The sequence below is a fragment of the Paroedura picta genome, chromosome 6, assembly GCF_049243985.1.
Source record: "Paroedura picta isolate Pp20150507F chromosome 6, Ppicta_v3.0, whole genome shotgun sequence".
NCBI classification, from domain to species: Eukaryota; Metazoa; Chordata; class Lepidosauria; order Squamata; family Gekkonidae; genus Paroedura; species Paroedura picta.
In genome coordinates this window covers 3,806,596-3,824,456 of record NC_135374.1, presented here as the reverse complement: position 1 = coordinate 3,824,456, position 17,861 = coordinate 3,806,596, and the positions used below count along the sequence as shown (strand labels likewise).

The 17,861-nt window shown below is 55.7% G+C and overlaps 1 protein-coding gene across 1 annotated transcript in view; it reads left to right on the top strand.

Annotated features, from left to right (window-relative positions):
* The window catches only part of ARHGEF17 (Rho guanine nucleotide exchange factor 17), a 155,003-nt gene extending 138,994 nt beyond the window's left edge, over positions 1–16,009 (top strand). The window contains exons 12-21 of the mRNA XM_077341209.1: positions 236–309; positions 1,482–1,675; positions 3,412–3,662; positions 5,025–5,274; positions 7,168–7,254; positions 8,513–8,580; positions 9,350–9,498; positions 10,920–11,094; positions 13,838–14,098; positions 14,716–16,009. Coding sequence (XP_077197324.1) covers positions 236–309; positions 1,482–1,675; positions 3,412–3,662; positions 5,025–5,274; positions 7,168–7,254; positions 8,513–8,580; positions 9,350–9,498; positions 10,920–11,094; positions 13,838–14,098; positions 14,716–14,891 — 1,685 coding nt within the window. The 3' untranslated portion in view covers positions 14,892–16,009. The remainder of the gene's footprint in view (positions 1–235; positions 310–1,481; positions 1,676–3,411; positions 3,663–5,024; positions 5,275–7,167; positions 7,255–8,512; positions 8,581–9,349; positions 9,499–10,919; positions 11,095–13,837; positions 14,099–14,715) is intronic.
* Positions 16,010–17,861: the final 1,852 nt, after the last annotated feature.

Below are 17,861 nucleotides of genomic sequence, written 5' to 3'. Positions count from 1 at the left end.
AGCTACCCCACTTGAGCCCAAGTTGAAGTAACCGTTCACGTTAGGCCCATGAACTGTGCTGTTTGATTGAGCGCTGTTGCGATCGCTCTCACCTTCAGTGAACCGTTTGTGAACATTCCATGACACCGCCACAGGTTAGACCGGACACAGGGAGGCTCCGGCCAGACTTTTGCTGATTATTGTTGATTCGGATGAGACTGTGCGATGTTTGATTTTTCTCGCTCTCCGTCACCAGCTTCCAACAAAAACTGCCTGGATCCCGAGTTCCTGAAGGCGATTCCCATCATGAAAACGAGGAGCGGGATGCAGGTAAATCGTGTTTTCCGCCACTCTGGGAGTAAAGAGCAGAAATGAGAACCTTAGGAACGGGCTTTCCACAGCCAGGGAGTGCATGGTGGACCGTGGACCTGATGACCTGATTTGGTCATGAGCAGTGTGCGTTCAGCTCGGCAAAACCTGAAGGGGAAGAAAAGGGGGTTCTCAGGCCAGGGTCCATATTGCAAAGAGACAAACCTGTTTGGCTTTTGATTCGGGGGCCTGAATCACTCCCTGAAAAAAAAAGTTAATTTGCAGAGGGATTTCTCTCCATGGATCAGATGTTGGGTGGCTCTGATGAACTGGGGCATTTAAGGTCCTTTTGAATGCCTCAGAGAGCTGAACAATGAGGGTTTTCTGAATCAAGCCTTACCCAAATCCCAGTACAAAACTGGGAGAGCCAGCTCGGTGTAGAGTTCTAATCTGGTGAGCTGGGTTTGATTCCCCGCTCCCCCACATGCAGCCAGCTGGGTGACCTTGGGTTCACCACAGCACTGAGAAAGCTGTTCTGACTGAGCAGGAATTTCAGGGCTCTCTCAGCCTCACCCACCCCACAAGGTGTCTGTTGTGGGGAGAAGAAGGGAAGGAGAATGGAAGCCCCTTCGGGTAGAGGAAAGCGGCATATAAGAACCAACTCTTCTTCTTCTTCTTCAGTAATTTCAGGGCTCTCTCAGCCTCCCCCACTTTACAGGGTGTCTGTTGTGAGGAGAGGAAAGGGAAGGAGATTGGAAGCTTGTTTGAGACTCCTGGTTGAAAAAAAAAGTGACCTATAAGAACCATCCAACCATTCTTCTTCAAACTTGGGATTTGGTTCATTCAGTATACGCCAAGTCCAGTTTGGGTAAATTGGGCCCAGACCCAATATTCACCAATTTTTATTTTATTTTATTGCCCTATTCATTATAAATCAGCAGCATGCGTCTCAGCCTAAAAGTTAGAATCCTAGAATCATAGAGTTGGAAGGGGACATAGAGGCCATCTAGTCCAACCCCCTGCTCAACGCAGGATCAGCCTCAAGCATCCTAAAGTTGCTGCAATCCACCACAAAGTTTTGTCCCCGTTGTGTGGAACGGGGGTGCTGAGTTTTGTCCAGTCCCTCACTGCTGCCAAAGGCCTTCCGTTGCCAACGCCGTCCCTCACTGCCTGGATCCTTTCCTCCCTTCCAGTTCTCCTGCGCCTCTCCCAGCCACAGCACCCCGGAGAACGCCTACGAAGTGTGGGTGTGCAACAGCGACGGCTACGTCGGGCAGGTGTGCCTCCTCAGCATCAGGAGGGAGCCCATCGTGGAAGCCTGCATTGCCGTCTGCTCCGCCCGGATCCTGTGCATCGCCTCCGTGCCCGGCCTGAAGAGAACGTTCAGGTAGGACCCCCCCTGCCCCTTAGGAACGGCACAATCCTGTAATGTGCACCGATTAGTTCAGAGGCCCTCCCAACCATTTTACACCTGCAAACTCGCATGGTGGGCCCAGCCACAGAATGGCTGCTTCAGGAGGCGGAGCCAGCAGCAAAATGGCAGACACCTCTTACGTTCAGGCACACAGTCAAGATCCCCGTGCCGTGGTGGCAGGTGCGGCCAAAGGGTAGAAGGCTTGGCCTCTGGCTGGATGAGAAGGGAGGGTATTGGGGTAAAGAGAGAGTTTATTTATCGCCGCCTTCGTTGCTATAAGGAAGGATTTTATGGGGGGTTTATTGTATTTTATTCTTTTATTGTTGTAAACCGCTGCGAGGCTACTAGGAGAGCAGCGGTATATAAATTGAAATATAAATAACTAAAATAATTAAGCAACCTTTTGAAAAATCTGCAGTGCCTTTTTTAACATGTAAAAAATGCAAAAATTCCGGGGGGGAAATTCATGATCGTTTAGAAGGAATATTGAAAGTTAGATTTCGATTTTGTTCTGAGTTTGTGTTACTGAGTGTGTTACTGGTTAGTATTCCTCGAAAAGCTGCCGATTTCTTATTTCATGCAACAACGGCAGCATGACCGGTGGTAGCTAGGAGGTGGAAACACCAGGATACACCCAAAGTGCACAGATTGGGTTGAGAAATTGGGAGAGTTGGCCAGAATGGCAATGCTTACAAGCCTAATGAACAGTCGCTCTTCAGATGAATTCCAGCCACTCTGGAGCTATGACATTATCTAGGTAGTTAGTTATGGAATGTGTTAGAAGATGGCAAGGAATAATGGATTGTAATCTACGTTTTATGTATCTTTTCTCATTTTCTCTGTTCTATGCAAACTTCAATAAAAGCTGGTTTACCGGCACCTTAAAAAAATAATCTACACTGCCAATCAAATCTCCCAACAGCCAATCAGAAGCCTTCCAGGGCAGAAGCCCCACCCACTTCCTAAAAACCCCGGTGGGTGCCAGGAAAGGAGTGGGCAAGTGCGGTGCACCCAAGGGCACTGTTTTTCGGACCCTTGCATTGTCCAGTCCATTTTGGGGTGCACGGTACTGAGATAAGCAAAGAGAAAGAGATTTTTCTTGTGTCCCCATAAAACACCGTCACAGAAGACGGGGACTGGTTGTGCATGCGCAGAGCAAAGTTTGAATCCTGTGGCACACTGATGCATGCACACAAAAGCCTAAACCTTTGGTTGAAGAAGGACTTTGTTTTACTTGCCTACTGCTCCTTCATTTCATCGAGCGTCGACAAGTTCTTGCATTGCAAGAAAGGGAGAAAAGCCCTTTTCTCATGCCGGTATCCCCCTGGCCTTCCACCCTGGTGCTTCACGGCTGGTGCTTCACAGAAAGCCAGTTTGGTGTAGTGGTTAGGAGTGTGGACTTCTAATCTGGCATGCCAGGTTCGATTCTGCGCTCCCCCACATGCAACCAGCTGGGTGACCTTGGGCTCGCCACGGCACTGATAAAACTGTTCTGACCAAGCAGTGATATCAGGGCTCTCTCAGCCTCACCCACCTCACAGGGTTTCTGTTGTGGGGAGAGGAAAGGGAAGGCGATTGGAAGCCGCTTTGAGCCTCCTTCGGGTAGGGAAAAGCGCCATATAAGAACCAACTCTTCTTCTTCTTCTTCTTCTTTCCTGATCGATGCTTGCCTGTCACATCCGCTCACTCCTTTCCCTCTTTCTCCCCAGGGAGCGCCCGGAGTCTTTGACCAGCCCGTCCTCCGAACCGGCCCAGGCCACGCCGGATGAGGTTGGTCCGCAGCAGTGCTTGCTGATCTCCATTTCCGGGTCTTCGCTGGAGCTCTCGGAGCCCGTCGACAGCGCCAGTCGGGAACTCGTGCCCTTCGACAGCGACGACACCGACGACGAATCCTCGCCGAGCCCTTCCGGGACCCTCCAGAGCCAAGCCAGCCGCTCCACCATCTCCTCCAGCTTCGGAAGTGAGTTCGGAGCCTTCCCAGTACGGCCAGCGGGCGCTCGAGTAGAGTAGAGAAACAGAGAGCTAGTCAGTTGCCCGTCACCGTCCCAGCACATTTTAAGACTGTGCGGAATTGGGAAGCTGAGCCATATCTCAGTATTGACTCAGAGTGTGATGCAGGCCCTGTGGCTCAGTGGAAGAGCCTCTGCTTGGCACGAAGAAAGTCCTACGTTCAATCTCTGGCATCTCCAGGTAAAAGGACCAGGCAGGTGGCGATGGGAAAGACGTCTGCCTCAGACCCTGGGGGCCATGGAGGGAAACAAGATGTTTGGCACCAGATGTTCAGGCACCAATGCCTGACCCTTATCACCTGCTCTAGCACTGTCCCCAACCATAAACCTGGCGGAAGAGCTCCGTTGTGCAGGACCTACGGAAAGCAGTAAGCTCTCCGAGGGCCCACAGATTCTCAGGGAGCTCATTCCACCAGGTAGGGGCCAGGACCGAAAAGTCCCTGGCCCTGGTCGAGGCTAGACGAGCATCCCTGGGGCCAGGAATGATCAGCAAGTTGGTACCTGCAGAATGCATCTCCGTTGACTTGGGATGGGGTGTGGCTCAGTGGCAGAGCCACAGCTTGGCATGCAAAAGGGCCCAGGTTCAATGACGGGAGGCTGGACGGGAGGGACCCTCCCTGGTCTGACCCAGCAGGGCTTGACTTCTCAGGGGAAGGCCTTGGCCTCCCTGCCCTGTGGCTGGCCCTGCAGAGGAACTGGCTGGCCCCTGGGTGAGACGGGAGGCTGGACTGGAGGGACCCTCCCTGGCCTGACCCAGCAGGGCTCTTCTGAGGGTCTTCTCAGGGGAAGGCCTCGGCCTCTCTGCCCTGTGGCTGGCCCTGCAGAGGAACTGGCTGGCCCCTGGGTGAGACGGGAGGCTGGACTGGAGGGACCCTCCCTGGCCTGACCCAGCAGGGCTCTTCTGAGGGTCTTATCAGGGGAAGGCCTCGGCCTCTCTGCCCTGTGGCTGGCCCTGCAGAGGAACTGGCTGGCCCCTGGGTGAGACGGGAGGCTGGACTGGAGGGACCCTCCCTGGCCTGACCCAGCAGGGCTCTTCTGAGGGTCTTATCAGGGGAAGGCCTCGGCCTCTCTGCCCTGTGGCTGGCCCTGCAGAGGAACTGGCTGGCCCCTGGGTGAGACTGGAGGCTGGACTGGAGGGACCCTCCTTGGCCTGACCCAGCAGGGCTCTTCTGAGGGTCTTCTCAGGGGAAGGCCTCGGTCTCTCTGGCCTGTTGCTGGCCTTCCAGAGGAACTGGCCGGCCACTGTGTGTGGCAGGATTCATGTGGATGTAGTTTGCCCACTAACGCCTCTGTTTCTGCCCCCCATTGGCCAGATGAGGAGATCCCAAGCTCCAAAGACGTGACGGCGGAAACCACCAGCTCGGAAGAGGAGCAGGATCCGTCCGCCTTCCTCCCCATTGCCAGCACTTTCGTTCAGAACCGGAACGGCGAGAGCCCCATGGACGGCCAGGCCATGAGGCGGTCGAGTCGAGGGTCGTTCACCAGGGGCAGCCTGGAAGACCTGTTGAGCATCGACCCGGAGGCCTATCAGAGTTCCATGTGGCTGGGGACGGAGGACGGCTGGTAGGGACCACGATTTGGGAAGTCATTTCAATACAGGGACAGGGCGATGCCAATAATCTGTTTTAATCTTGTGCAGTGTGGTTGTATCTTGCCTCTGCTGCATTATATTTCTGCCTTAGCAACAACATTTCTTGCATTGCTGAATTCGGTATGTTTGTGTCCTGTCCCTCCTGACCCTTTTTTATTTATTTTTATTTTCAAAGATCACATGTCCTTCACTTAATATAGTGGTTCTCAACTTGGGGGTCGGGACCCCTTTGGGGGTCGAATGACCCTTTCACAGGAGTCACGGCAGGGCAAGCAGCTTGGCTGGGAGGGTGGGGGGTTGCCATCCACACAACAGCCTTGTGGGGTAGATCAAGATAGGGCGTTCGTCTGTCTGGAGCAGCGGAAAAGAGCAAGATCAGCATGGTGGGACAAGAGGCAGAACTGAACCGAGAAACCCTGGGAAAAAAAACAATTTATATACAATCCTGAACCATGGATCTTCATGCCATTGGTCAGTTTTGATTTAATTTATGTGAAAGAACACTGGCATCATTTTATAGTTGGGGGTCACCACAACACGAGGAACTGAATTAATGGGTATTAGGAAGGTTTAGAACCACTGACATCATTATGCAAATCACCAATTTCTTGCTTTGTTTCCCAAAAATGTTGCAGTTAATTTTACCTTTCGTAGAGTTTCATCCATTTTAGCCACCATTCTTCCTTACTGGGGAATACCGTTTAATACTTATACCCTGGTTCAGATCACCACAATCCTGGGCCCGTCTCATTGCTTATTAGGTGTTTCCCCGCCCTCCTGACTTGCATTAAGGATCTCCGATGGGGTCCCTTGGACCACCACCTTTCCTAATGGCTACCAAGTAGTTTTAGAACGCGGGTGGGACCAGTTGGGGCTTTCCCAACGAGGCTCCTGACTGGCCACTGGAGACTTGATGAGCTTTGCCGATTTTTAAAAATGTTTTTTTGGCCACTGTCACCACAGGACAAGTATCTTCACGGTTTTGTGGCTAGCTCTGCCTTTTGTGGCCACCATTCTGTGGCTGTGCCTACCACATCAGGATGCCAACCTCCAGGTGGGACATGGGGATCCATCAGAGCTACAACTCATATCTGGACTAGAGATAAATCCCCCTGTAGAAAAGGACTGCTTGGGGGGGGAATCTTTAGCATTATACGCCTCTGAGGTCTGTCCCCACCCCAAATCCCACCTACTCCCAGCTCCACCCCTAAAGTCTCCAGGTCTTTCCCAAAGCTAAGCTGGCACCCCTACCAACATATTGTTAAAATTCCAGTGGTACCCACTGGATATCAAGGGCTGGGGACCTCCTGACTTCAATGATAGAATCACCTTGGCAAGGCCCATTCCGCACACGTTAGTAAATGCACTTTCAATGCACTTTATAAGTAGGTTTTCCTGTTCTGCACAGGAAAATCCAGCCGCAAAACTACACTGAAAGTGTATTATCCTACAGAAATGCAGAAAAGACCCACGACAGGGGGGCTATCAATAACATCAAACAAATAAAATGGGTCCATTGTCAGATTAGATGGCTAAGGGCATTGTTAGAAAACTATATAGCGCACCTGAAACTGACTGTTGGTTCTCTGCAAGCTCCCTTTGCCATTGGCTGGGCCGCAGTGAGGTCACAGAATGTTCCCAAACATCCTAAGGCAGAGAGGGGGAGCTTCAGTCACTGGATCATGAGAATTGGCACAGTTACTCAGACAGAAGGGGAAGCCCTGCTCGGTATGTTCGTGTGAGCCAGAGTTGAAGATTTTGACGGAAGGAGGAACAGTTCCCTACTGGCGTGTGCAAACTCCTTCCCTTATGTGTCTGAACTGGCCAGGATCTCACCCCTGGACTTGCTGTCTTTTGGTTCTCAGCATCCACGTCTACCAATCCTCGGACAACATCCGCAACAGGAAGAACAGCATGAAAATGCAGCACGGCGCTTCGGTGACGTGCATCTTGTGAGTGTCGGGGTCATGCTTTACGCGGGACAGACAAGAGAAAGTGCTGAATCAGTCTGGCCTCCAGAGAAGCTCAGCTTTTTTTGGGGGGGGGGAAACCATTCAGGTTTCTAGGACTGCAGAGTGTTAAAAAAAAACTTCTCCCGAAATCTACAGAAGCCCGGCAGAGTGTTGAATACGTTCCTTTTGGGAATGCAGAGCTTAGCTCTGCCATTTTGAAGGCGGAGCTTGATGCTGCCAGTCCCTTCCTGTTCGCTGACCGGTCCCACCCCCACCCCCCCCCCGACTTCCAAAGGCAACCCGCTTTGTCGGAGGTGAGGCCCACACAACTGGCAGCCACAGGCTGGCCAGGATGCGCCAGAAACAGGCAGAGCAGGGCTGCAATAGCTGAATTCAGTAATAGCGCTTGGCAGCCAGGGGGCGCTAGTCCCATCGTCAAGCCCCGCCCATGGGAGGGGCCAACTGGGAAGGCAGCTGAAGCTAAGGAAGTGCTTTGGGGGGCTTCTGGTCGAGGGGAGGGGGTTGCAAGGGTGGGCTGTTTAAGGGGGATCTATAGGGAGTCTGGGTGGGTGAAGCATCATAGGTCGCCATGTAGAGGATGGAGAAGAGTTGTTCTCTCTTGCCCCGGAGGGACGGACCAAAACCAATGCAATGAAATTAATGCAAAAGAAATTCCGTCTAAACCTCCGGAAGAAGTTCCTGACAGTCAGAGCGGTTCCTCAGTGGAACAGGCTTCCTCGGGAGGTGGTGGGTTCTCCGTCTTTGGAGATTTTTAAACAGAGGCTGGATAGCCAACTGACGGAGAGGCTGATTCTGTGAAGGCTCAAGGGGGTGGCAGGTGACAGTGGGAGAGTGAGAGGGTTGGGAGTGTCTTGCACAATGCAAGGGGTTGGACTAGATGACCCAGGAGGTCCCTTCCAATTCTATGATTCTAAATTCCGTCTCAACTTCCGGAAGAAGTTCCTGACAGTTAGATTTGTTTCTCAGTGGAACAGGCTTCCTCAGGAGGTGGTGGGTTCTCCACCTTTGGGGATTTTTAAACAGAGGCTGGAGAGCCATCTGACGGAGAGGCTGATTCTGGGAAGGCTCAAGGGGGTGGCAGGTGACACTGGAGGAGCAAGAGGGTTGTGAATGTCCTGCACAGTGCAGGGGGTTGGACTAGATGACCCTGGAGATCCCTTCCAACTCTATGATTCTGTGATGCGTAGTTCCACAAAGTACTGCAGCCACCAAATCCACCCGTTCTCTTTCGCTGCAGGTACCTCGATAACCAGGTGTTCGTATCGCTGGCCAACGGGGAGCTCATTGCCTATCAAAGAGAAGCAGGTAAGGATGGTTCACCGTGCAGGTGTTTCAAGGAAGGCTTACCCGCAGGAGGATGGGGTGGCCAGACCAGGGAACCGGTGTGAGTCTATGGCGAGAGTGTGAGTTTAAAACCTGAGAGGCCCGAGTTTGAATTCCCCACTCTGCCCTGGGCCAGTCGCAAACCCTCAACCCAATCAACCTTGCAGGGCTGTTTTGAGGATAACACGGAGGAGAGAGGAAGGAACACACAGGAACCACTTTGGGGTGGAAAGTTGAAGACAAATGAGCTAAACAAAAAATAACTCCAGCGTGGGGCGGTGGTTAAGAGCGGCGACTTCTAATCTGGGAAGCTGGGTTTGACTCTCCTGCTCCTCCTCCCCACGGAACCGTCAGGATGACCTTGGGCTCGTCACAGCCCTGATAGTGTTGTTCTCACAGAGCCCCACCTACCCCAGAGGGTGTCTGTTGTGGGGAGAGGATGGGAAGGAGATCGCAAGCCGCTTTGAGACTCTTTCTGGAAGAGAAAAGCGGAGTATAGAAACCCTCTTATTCTTCTTTACGGATGTGGCCGCTGGGCGGGACCCTTCTGGTGTCAAAGCAAGGCTGCTGAACCGCTGCCCGGGTGCATTCGTGGGAGGCCATGTCTCTCCCAGAGCTGGGGGTGAGAGGTAGCAGCGGGCACGGCGCCACCCCCACCACCCCGTTCTCCTGGGCCTTCACCTGCAGTTGATAGGTGTGGTCTGCCCAGTGGGATCCAAGCCGCTGAGTGCCCGTTTTCCTCTGCTTTCAGGCCGATTCTGGGACTCTCAGAACTCCAAATCCCTCGCCCTGGGCTCTCCGGGCAGCCCCGTGACCAAGATGGTGGCCGTGGCCAGCAAGCTGTGGTGCGGGTGCCAGAACCGGGTCGTCATCCTGAGCACGGCTACTCTGCAGCAGGAGGTACGGAGGGCAGCGGGCTCCTGGCCTGCCTCCATCTCTGCTGGGTTGCCAATTCCGGGCAGGGAAATTCCTGGAGATTTGGGGGCGGAGCCTGGGGAGGGACGGGGCCTTGGTGGGGAACGTTGCCAGACAGGCCACCCTCCTAAGCAGCCATTTTGTCCGGGAGAACAGATCTTGGCGGTCTGGGGATCAGTTGAATTCTGGGAAATCTGCACCTGGAGGCCCCGTATCCACGTCTCGTTCCTCCTGCCCTCCTGCCCACAATCACATCCTTTTCTGCTTGGCCAGAAGCGTCCTGTGAGGCAAAGAGTGTCATTGGACATGCCTTGAACTCTTGTCACCAGCCGCCTCACGTTTACAGCTTATTCTACTGAGGCCTGCAGGGGGACCTTGGGCCAGTCCCAGTTCTCTCAGAGCTCTCTCAGCCCCACCTGCCTCACAGGCTGTCTGTTGTGGGGAGAGGAGGGGAAGGCGATTGTCAGCTGCTTTAAGACACATTAGGCCTGCAGGTGTCCTTGGGCCAGTCCCAGTTCTCCCAGAGCTCTCTCAGCCCCACCTGCCTCACAGGCTGTCTGTTGTGGGGAGAGGAGGGGAAGGCGATTGTCAGCTGCTTTAAGACACATTAGGCCTGCAGGTGTCCTTGGGCCAGTCCCAGTTCTCCCAGAGCTCTCTCAGCCCCACCTGCCACACTGGCTGTCTGTTGTGGGGAGAGAAGGGGAAGGCGATTGTCAGCTGCTTTAAGACACATTAGGCCTGCAGGTGTCCTTGGGCCAGTCCCAGTTCTCCCAGAGCTCTCTCAGCCCCACCTGCCTCACAGGCTGTCTGTTGTGGGGAGAGGAGGGGAAGGCGAATGTAAGCCGTTTTGAGACTCCTTCAGGTAGTGAAAATCAGAGTGCAAAACCCCACTTTTCTTCATCCACAGTTTCCACTGAGATCTAGTAGTAAGAGTAATAGCAAGTTTCTTATGGAATTACACCAGAGCAATAAAAATAAAATATATATTATACTTGTTTATTACACCAAAGCAAAACAGGAAAAGTAGGAGGTAACATATACCTGGTGTAACTTGGTGCATAATACAAAAGAAAAATAAATTGTTTAAAAAACTGATTAATGGTTTAGTTGTAGAAATTTAAGAAATCGAATTAAAACTGACAATAAATTTGCCCGATTTAATAGCTCTTAAGATGGATAAAAATAGAAACCATGTATGCCCACTTCCTCTCTATTCCTCTAGCCTACCTCACAGGGTTGTTGGGAGGGGGCATGGGAATTGAGACATTGACGCCAAACTCCTTGGCTGAATAAATGTGCCCAGAGGGTTTGGTTTCCCCTGGACTTGGGGACATGGGGAGTCACACAGAGTCTACAGGCTCCCCTCCTCTGCGGCTTCAGCCCGGTCTCTTGTCTCCCTCGTCCAGCACTCGTTCCACGTCGGCCAGGACAGCAGTCGCGGTGTGACCTGCCTGGTGAGCTCCATCGTGGGCGTCTGGGTGACCCTGCAGGGCAGTGCCCAGGTGAGGCTTTACCATCCGGCCAGCTACGAACAGCTGGCAGAAGTGGACATCACCCCACCAGTCCACAAGATGCTGGCAGGTAAGGGGCTGAGCCAGCTACAGGAATCCCGACCGGCAGGGGCCAAATTCGGGGGGGAGGGAGGGAAGAAAGGTTATTATTATTAGAACTAATTGTGGTGCTTGAGGTTGGCTGACGGAAGGAAGCCTCCACATTCAGAGGCAGTCAACCTCTGAATAACTCTGTATTAGACTGGACGGGACGGACACTCCCTGGTCTGACCCAGCAGGGCTCTCCTGAGGGTCTTCTCAGGGGAAGGCCTCGGCCTCTCTGCCCTGTGGCTGGCCCTGCAGAGGAACTGGCTGGCCCCTGGGTGAGACGGGAGGCTGGACTGGAGGGGCCCTCCCTGGCCTGACCCAGCAGGGCTCTTCTGGGGGTCTTCTCAGGGGAAGGCCTTGGCCTCTCTGCCCTGTGGCTGGCCCTGCAGAGGAACTGGCTGGCCTCTGGGTGAGATGGGAGGCTGGACTGGAGGGACCCTCCCAGGTCTGACCCAGCAGGGCTCTTCTGAGGGTCTTCTCAGGGGAAGGCCTCGGCCTCTCTGCCCTGTGGCTGGCCCTGCAGAGGAACTGGCTGGCCCCTGGGTGAGACGGGAGGCTGGACTGGAGGGACCCTCCCAGGTCTGACCCAGCAGGGCTCTTCTGAGGGTCTTCTCAGGGGAAGGCCTCGGCCTCTCTGCCCTGTGGCTGGCCCTGCAGAGGAACTGGCTGGCCCCTGGGGGAGACGGGAGGCTGGACTGGAGGGACCCTCCCTGGCCTGACCCAGCAGGGCTCTTCTGAGGGTCTTCTCAGGGGAAGGCCTCGGCCTCTCTGCCCTGTGGCTGGCCCTGCAGAGGAACTGGCTGGCCCCTGGGTGAGACGGGAGGCTGGACTGGAGGGACCCTCCCAGGTCTGACCCAGCAGGGCTCTTCTGAGGGTCTTCTCAGGGGAAGGCCTCGGCCTCTCTGCCCTGTGGCTGGCCCTGCAGAGGAACTGGCTGGCCCCTGCGTGAGACGGGAGGCTGGACTGGAGGGACCCTCCCTGGCCTGACCCAGCAGGGCTCTCCTGAGGGTCTTCTCAGGGGAAGGCCTCGGCCTCTCTGCCCTGTGGCTGGCCCTGCAGAGGAACTGGCTGGCCCCTGGGTGAGACGGGAGGCTGGACTGGAGGGACCCTCCCAGGTCTGACCCAGCAGGGCTCTTCTGAGGGTCTTCTCAGGGGAAGGCCTCGGCCTCTCTGCCCTGTGGCTGGCCCTGCAGAGGAACTGGCTGGCCCCTGGGGGAGACGGGAGGCTGGACTGGAGGGACCCTCCCTGGCCTGACCCAGCAGGGCTCTTCTGAGGGTCTTCTCAAGGGAAGGCCTCCGCCTCCCTGCCCTGTGGCTGGCCCTGCAGAGGAACTGGCTGGCCCCTGGGTGAGACGGGAGGCTGGACTGGAGGGACCCTCCGTGGCCTGACCCAGCAGGGCTCTCCTGAGATTCTTCTCAAGGGAAGGCCTCGGCCTCCCTGCCCTGTGGCTGGCCTTGCAGAGGAACTGGCTGGCCCCTGGGGGATACGGGAGGCTGGACTGGAGGGACCCTCCCTGGCCTGACCCAGCAGGGCTCTTCTGAGGGTCTTCTCAGGGTAAGGCCCCGGGCTCTCTGCCCTGTGGCTGGCCCTGCAGAGGAACTGGCTGGCCCCTGGGTGAGATGGGAGGCTGGACTGGAGGGACCCTCCCTGGTCTGACCCAGCAGGGCTCTTCTGAGGGTCTTCTCAGGGGAAGGCCTCGGCCTCCCTGCCCTGTGGCTGGCCCTGCAGAGGAACTGGCTGGCCCCTGGGTGAGACGAGAGGCTGGACTGGAGGGACCCTCCCTGGTCTGACCCAGCAGGGCTCTTCTGAGGGTCTTCTCAGGGGAAGGCCTCGGCCTCCCTGCCCTGTGGCTGGCCCTGCAGAGGAACTGGCTGGCCCCTGGGTGAGACGGGAGGCTGGACTGGAGGGACCCTCCCTGGTCTGACCCAGCAGGGCTCTTCTGAGGGTCTCATCAGGGGAAGGCCTCGGCCTCCCTGCCCTGTGGCCGGCCCTGCAGAGGAACTGGCTGGCCCCTGGGTGAGACGGGAGGCTGGACTGGAGGGACCTCCCTGGTCTGACCCCGCAGGGCCCTTCTGAGGGTCTTCTCAGGGGAAGGCCTCGGCCTCTCTGCCCTGTGGCTGGCCCTGCAGAGGAACTGGCTGGCCCCTGGTGAGACGGGAGGCTGGACTGGAGGGACCCTCCCTGACCTGACCCAGCAGGGCTCTTCTGAGGGTCTTCTCAGGGGAAGGCCTCGGCCTCTCTGCCCTGTGGCTGGCCCTGCAGAGGAACTGGCTGGCCCCTGGGTGAGACGGGAGGCTGGACTGGAGGGACCCTCCCTGGCCTACCCAGCAGGGCTCTTCTGAGGGTCTTCTCAGGGGAAGGCCTCGGCCTCTCTGCCCTGTGGCTGGACCTCAGAGGGAACTGTTTGGCAGCTGCCTGAGACAGGATGCTGGGCTAAATGGACCAGTGGTCTGATCCAACCGGCCTCATTTCATATTCTTATCCCACAGTAGATATCTGCTTCCAGAACCCCTGGGGTGTGACAGCCTTCCAGGAATTCTTTGGCCTGGATTACTTGCAGGGGAAATAAAACAGTTTTGGTTTGCAATGTGTCCTCTCCATCTCCCCCCAAAGAGCAGTGTGGGCGAGGTGAACAACCAGCTCCCCCCCACTGTTTCCCGTCTTGCCTACTGCTTGACTGTTTCCCCCTTGACCCCCAACAAATTCTTCCTCCTTCTGCCCACAGGGTCGGACGCCATCATCCGCCAGCACAAGGCCGCCTGCTTGCGGATCACCGCCCTCCTGGCCTGCAAGGACCTGCTGTGGATCGGCACCAGCGCAGGGGTGGTCCTGACTCTCCCCATCACGGCCAACTCTGCCGCCTCCTTGAAGACGCCACCCTTGCCGGTCGGCCTCTCCCAAGGACACACCGGACACGTTCGGTTCCTCACGGCCATTGAGCTGCCGGAAGGTTTCGACGTCCTCTTCCCCTTGCCCAGGGACACAGGTGGGTTTGAGCCCAAGTGCAGGAGGCCAGGGGGAAGGGCGGCTGGGGCAGGTCTGAAAAGGCATAGTGCGGACTATAGCGTGTCCTGCTCAAGCAATGGGCCTTCCTGTCGGCTGGGGGATGTTCCCAGAGAAACCGCAGCTCCTGTGTATCTCCTCTGAGTTTACACATCAGAGGCTTCCTCAGAAGAATGAAGGCTAGAAGGAAAGTTAAATACATCTCCAGGCTTGTCAGAGCAGGAGAAGCAAAATTCAAGTTAAGCATCCATCAGAAGACTTAGCAACAAGGATTAGGAGCAGCGGGTTCAAATTACGGGAAAGCAGATTCCACTCCAACATTAGAAAGCCTTTTCTGACGGCAAGGGCTGTTCGAAGGTGGAATAGTCTGCCCGGAACGCAGCAGAGTCTCTTTCGTTGGATGTTTCTAATAGGAGATCGGAGGAGCACCTGTCAGGAGTGGGTGGTTTTTAAATCCCCAAGAGGGGTGTGGGGCTGGACTGGATGACCCTTGGGGGTCTCTTCCAGCTCTGTGTGATTCTGGCGTTGGGGCCGTCACCGTGCAGGAAGCCGCGTTCACCTTTCTCCCCTCTCCTTCCGCCCCCCCCCCCTCTTTCCCAGGTCTCGAGAAGCCCAGCGATCTGGAGAAACGCGATTCCACGAGGCACAGGCCCCCCAAGTCGAAGATGCTCGTGATCAGCGGCGGAGACGGCTACGAAGACTTCCGGCTCACCAACAGCAGCGAGACGGTGGGCCGGGACGACAGCACAAACCACCTGTTGCTCTGGAGGGTCTGAGCATCCGAAGCGGGGAGTGGCCCGCCTCCGGGGACAGCCAGGGGGCGCCGCCGTCCCGTCCTCGCCCGCCCACACATGCCCGCGTACCGCTCGTCTCCGTGTCTCGTCTCCCATCTTGGCCGTCTCGACGGGGGCGCCCGCGGCCGCCTCACCGACCCGCTGCACGGAGAGAGCGACGTCCCGAGACGCGCCGTGTACAGATTCCCCCCCGGTCTCCGCGCCCCTCTCCGGAACACAGATCCATGTTGCACAATTTGCGCTTGCTGCCACGTTTTGAGTGTGAGCGCGGGGGTGAGAGACAGGAGGAGAGCACAGGGCGGGTAAGGGGCGCTCCCGATGCCGTCGGGGTCTGCCTGGAGAGCGGAAGAGAGGGAGAGGGACAGCGTAGGAAGCCGGCCCGGCTTGCGAAAAGGATTGTCCGCTTCTTGTGTGTCGCTCGGTAAGAAACCTCCCAGCCCACCAGGAGCTGTCGGGCGCTTCGGCACTGTACTTCGAGGCCGACGGTGGGTTGTGTCAACGAAATACCCCCTGGACAACCAACACTATTTCCCAAGTTCACCCCACGGATTAGACACTCTGTCCCCCATTGCACCATCGTCCATCAGACAGGAGACCCCTCTGCTCGACCCCACCGTAATCTTCCATCCATGCAGCCGGCCCCCCCGTCAGCCTTCCGCAGGATCCCCACGGATCCCACTCCGCGCTATCACCGTGCCGAAATTACAGACCCGCTTCCTCGTCGCCAGTTTACAGATAACTTTGGGGGGAGGGTAATACGTTCGCGTGCGTGTGTGTGTTTTTAAAATATATATATATATATGTATAAATAACCTTTATTTATTGTCGATTGAGGGGAGGAGGTGGAAGCGCCGGACGGACGAGCTGGCGCGGTTTCTGAGCGGCCTTTCTCTCGCGGTACGAGCATGCCGGACGCCCTTGTCGTCATCCAGGACGCCTGAACGTGGCTCATGTCGTTCTCCGTCCTGACTGTGTCCATGTTGAGTGTCGGAAGAGACGGAAGGGGGACGTGGCAGGTGGGCCAGAGGAAAGGTAGACCTCTTGTAGTGTTCTGGGCAACAGGTGAGGGACAAAGATGCAGGGAAGGACGGAAGAATCATGCAGTATTGGGCTGGATTTCTCACTGATGGGCAGCCATGAAGGGCCCGTGTAGACGGGAGAGGGTGTGCTGCGGGAACCCTTCGGAGCCTTCCCCCTGGTCTCCTTGAGGCCTTCTGGGTTTTCATGGCGACTGGCCTCCATGTTGGCATGGGAGGGACGGGGCAGGGAAGGGGTGCTCTCTGTTACCATGTACAGTATTTATATTATGCTTTTTTTTGGGGGGGGGTACTGTTAGCGGTACTGTTAAGAGCCTCTTGTGGCGCAGGGCGGTAAGGCAGCAGACATGCAGTCTGAAAGCTCTGCCCATGAGGCTGGGAGTTCGATCCCAGCAGCCGGCTCAAGGTTGACTCAGCCTTCCATCCTTCCGAGGTCGGTAAAATGAGTACCCAGCTTGCTGGGGGGTAAACGGCAATGACTGGGGAAGGCACTGGCAAACCACCCCGTATTGAGTCTGCCATGAAAACGCTGGAGGGCGTCACCCCAAGGGTCAGACATGATTCGGTGCTTGCACAGGGGATACCTTTACCTTTACCTTTACTGTTAGTGGCACTTAATTTATACATTTGCTTTTTTAAAAGTTCCAGGTAGGGCCTGCAAAGAAGGGGAAGAAAGCGGCTAGTTTTTTTGTTGTTGATTATCTCGTGCTGCGAGAAGGATGAATCTGCTGTGGGAAAGGAAGGTAGGCCGTGTGGGGAGCGGCCACTCCCGCAAAAGTCTCCCCTGACAGCAGTCCACAAATGAGGGGGCCCTGATCTTTCTCACCCTGGGGTCGCCTTTGGGCTTTTGACGTGGCCTGGGGGGGAGGCAGGGTGCAGCTGCACAAGGCAGAGCCAGACACAACACGGTTGCCCCAGCTGACTTGTCGCACAGTGAAGATTCTGACCCTGCGTTGGCAGCTGCTGCCCACGCAATTTAGTGAAAAATCTGCAAACCAGCCTAAAGCATGATTTGCTAAAAGCCCTGTCCTCTTTCAAATTCCACTTGGCAAGCCCCACAGGGGCTCCTGCTGTACCCTGTTGGGCCAATTTGCCTGTTTTCTTTCCCCAGTGTGATTAAGAGCAGCGGCTTGTAATCTGGTGAACTGGGTTTGATTCCCCGCTCCTCCACGTGCAGCCAACTGGGTGACCTTGGGCGAGTCACAGCCCTGATAGTGCTATTCTCTCAGAGCAGTTCTCTCAGTGCTTTCTCATCCCCACCTACCTCACAGGGTGTGTGTCGTGGGGAGAGAAAGGCGATTGTAAGCCAAATTGAGACTCCTTTGGGTGGAGAAAAGCGGCATATAAGAACCAACTCTTCAGTAAGATCTAGGCTCTCTCAGCCTCCCCTCCCTCACAGGGTGTCTGTTGTGGGGAGAGGAAAGGGAAGGTGGCTGTAAGTCCATTTGAGACTCCTTCGGGTAGAGAAAAGGGGCATCTAAGAACCAACTCTTCTTCTTCTTCAATAATCTCAGGGCTCTCTCAGGCCCATAAGGTGTCTGTTGTGGGGAGAGGAAAGGGAAGGCGACTGGAAGCCCCTTTGAGAAAGACTCCTTCGGGGAGAGAAAAGTGGCATATAAGAGCCAACCCTTCTCCTTCTTCAAGAGAAAACACTTGTGGGATCAGGTTCGGAGCAACCTGTAGAGAAAGAATCTGCATATGTCTTTTAATGAGAATGGGGTCAGCATAAGCCTGTTGCTGGATCAGATCAAAGCCCAGCCGCCTTTTTCCCACTGTGGGTGGTCCAGAGAGCTGGGGAGGCGAGCAGCCCAAACCTCCCCATTACAGTCCTCCAGGAACTGGCATCCCGAGGTACACTGCCTGTGAATGTGGAGGTTCCATTTAGCCAGCATGACATATACCCCTTGGTAGACCT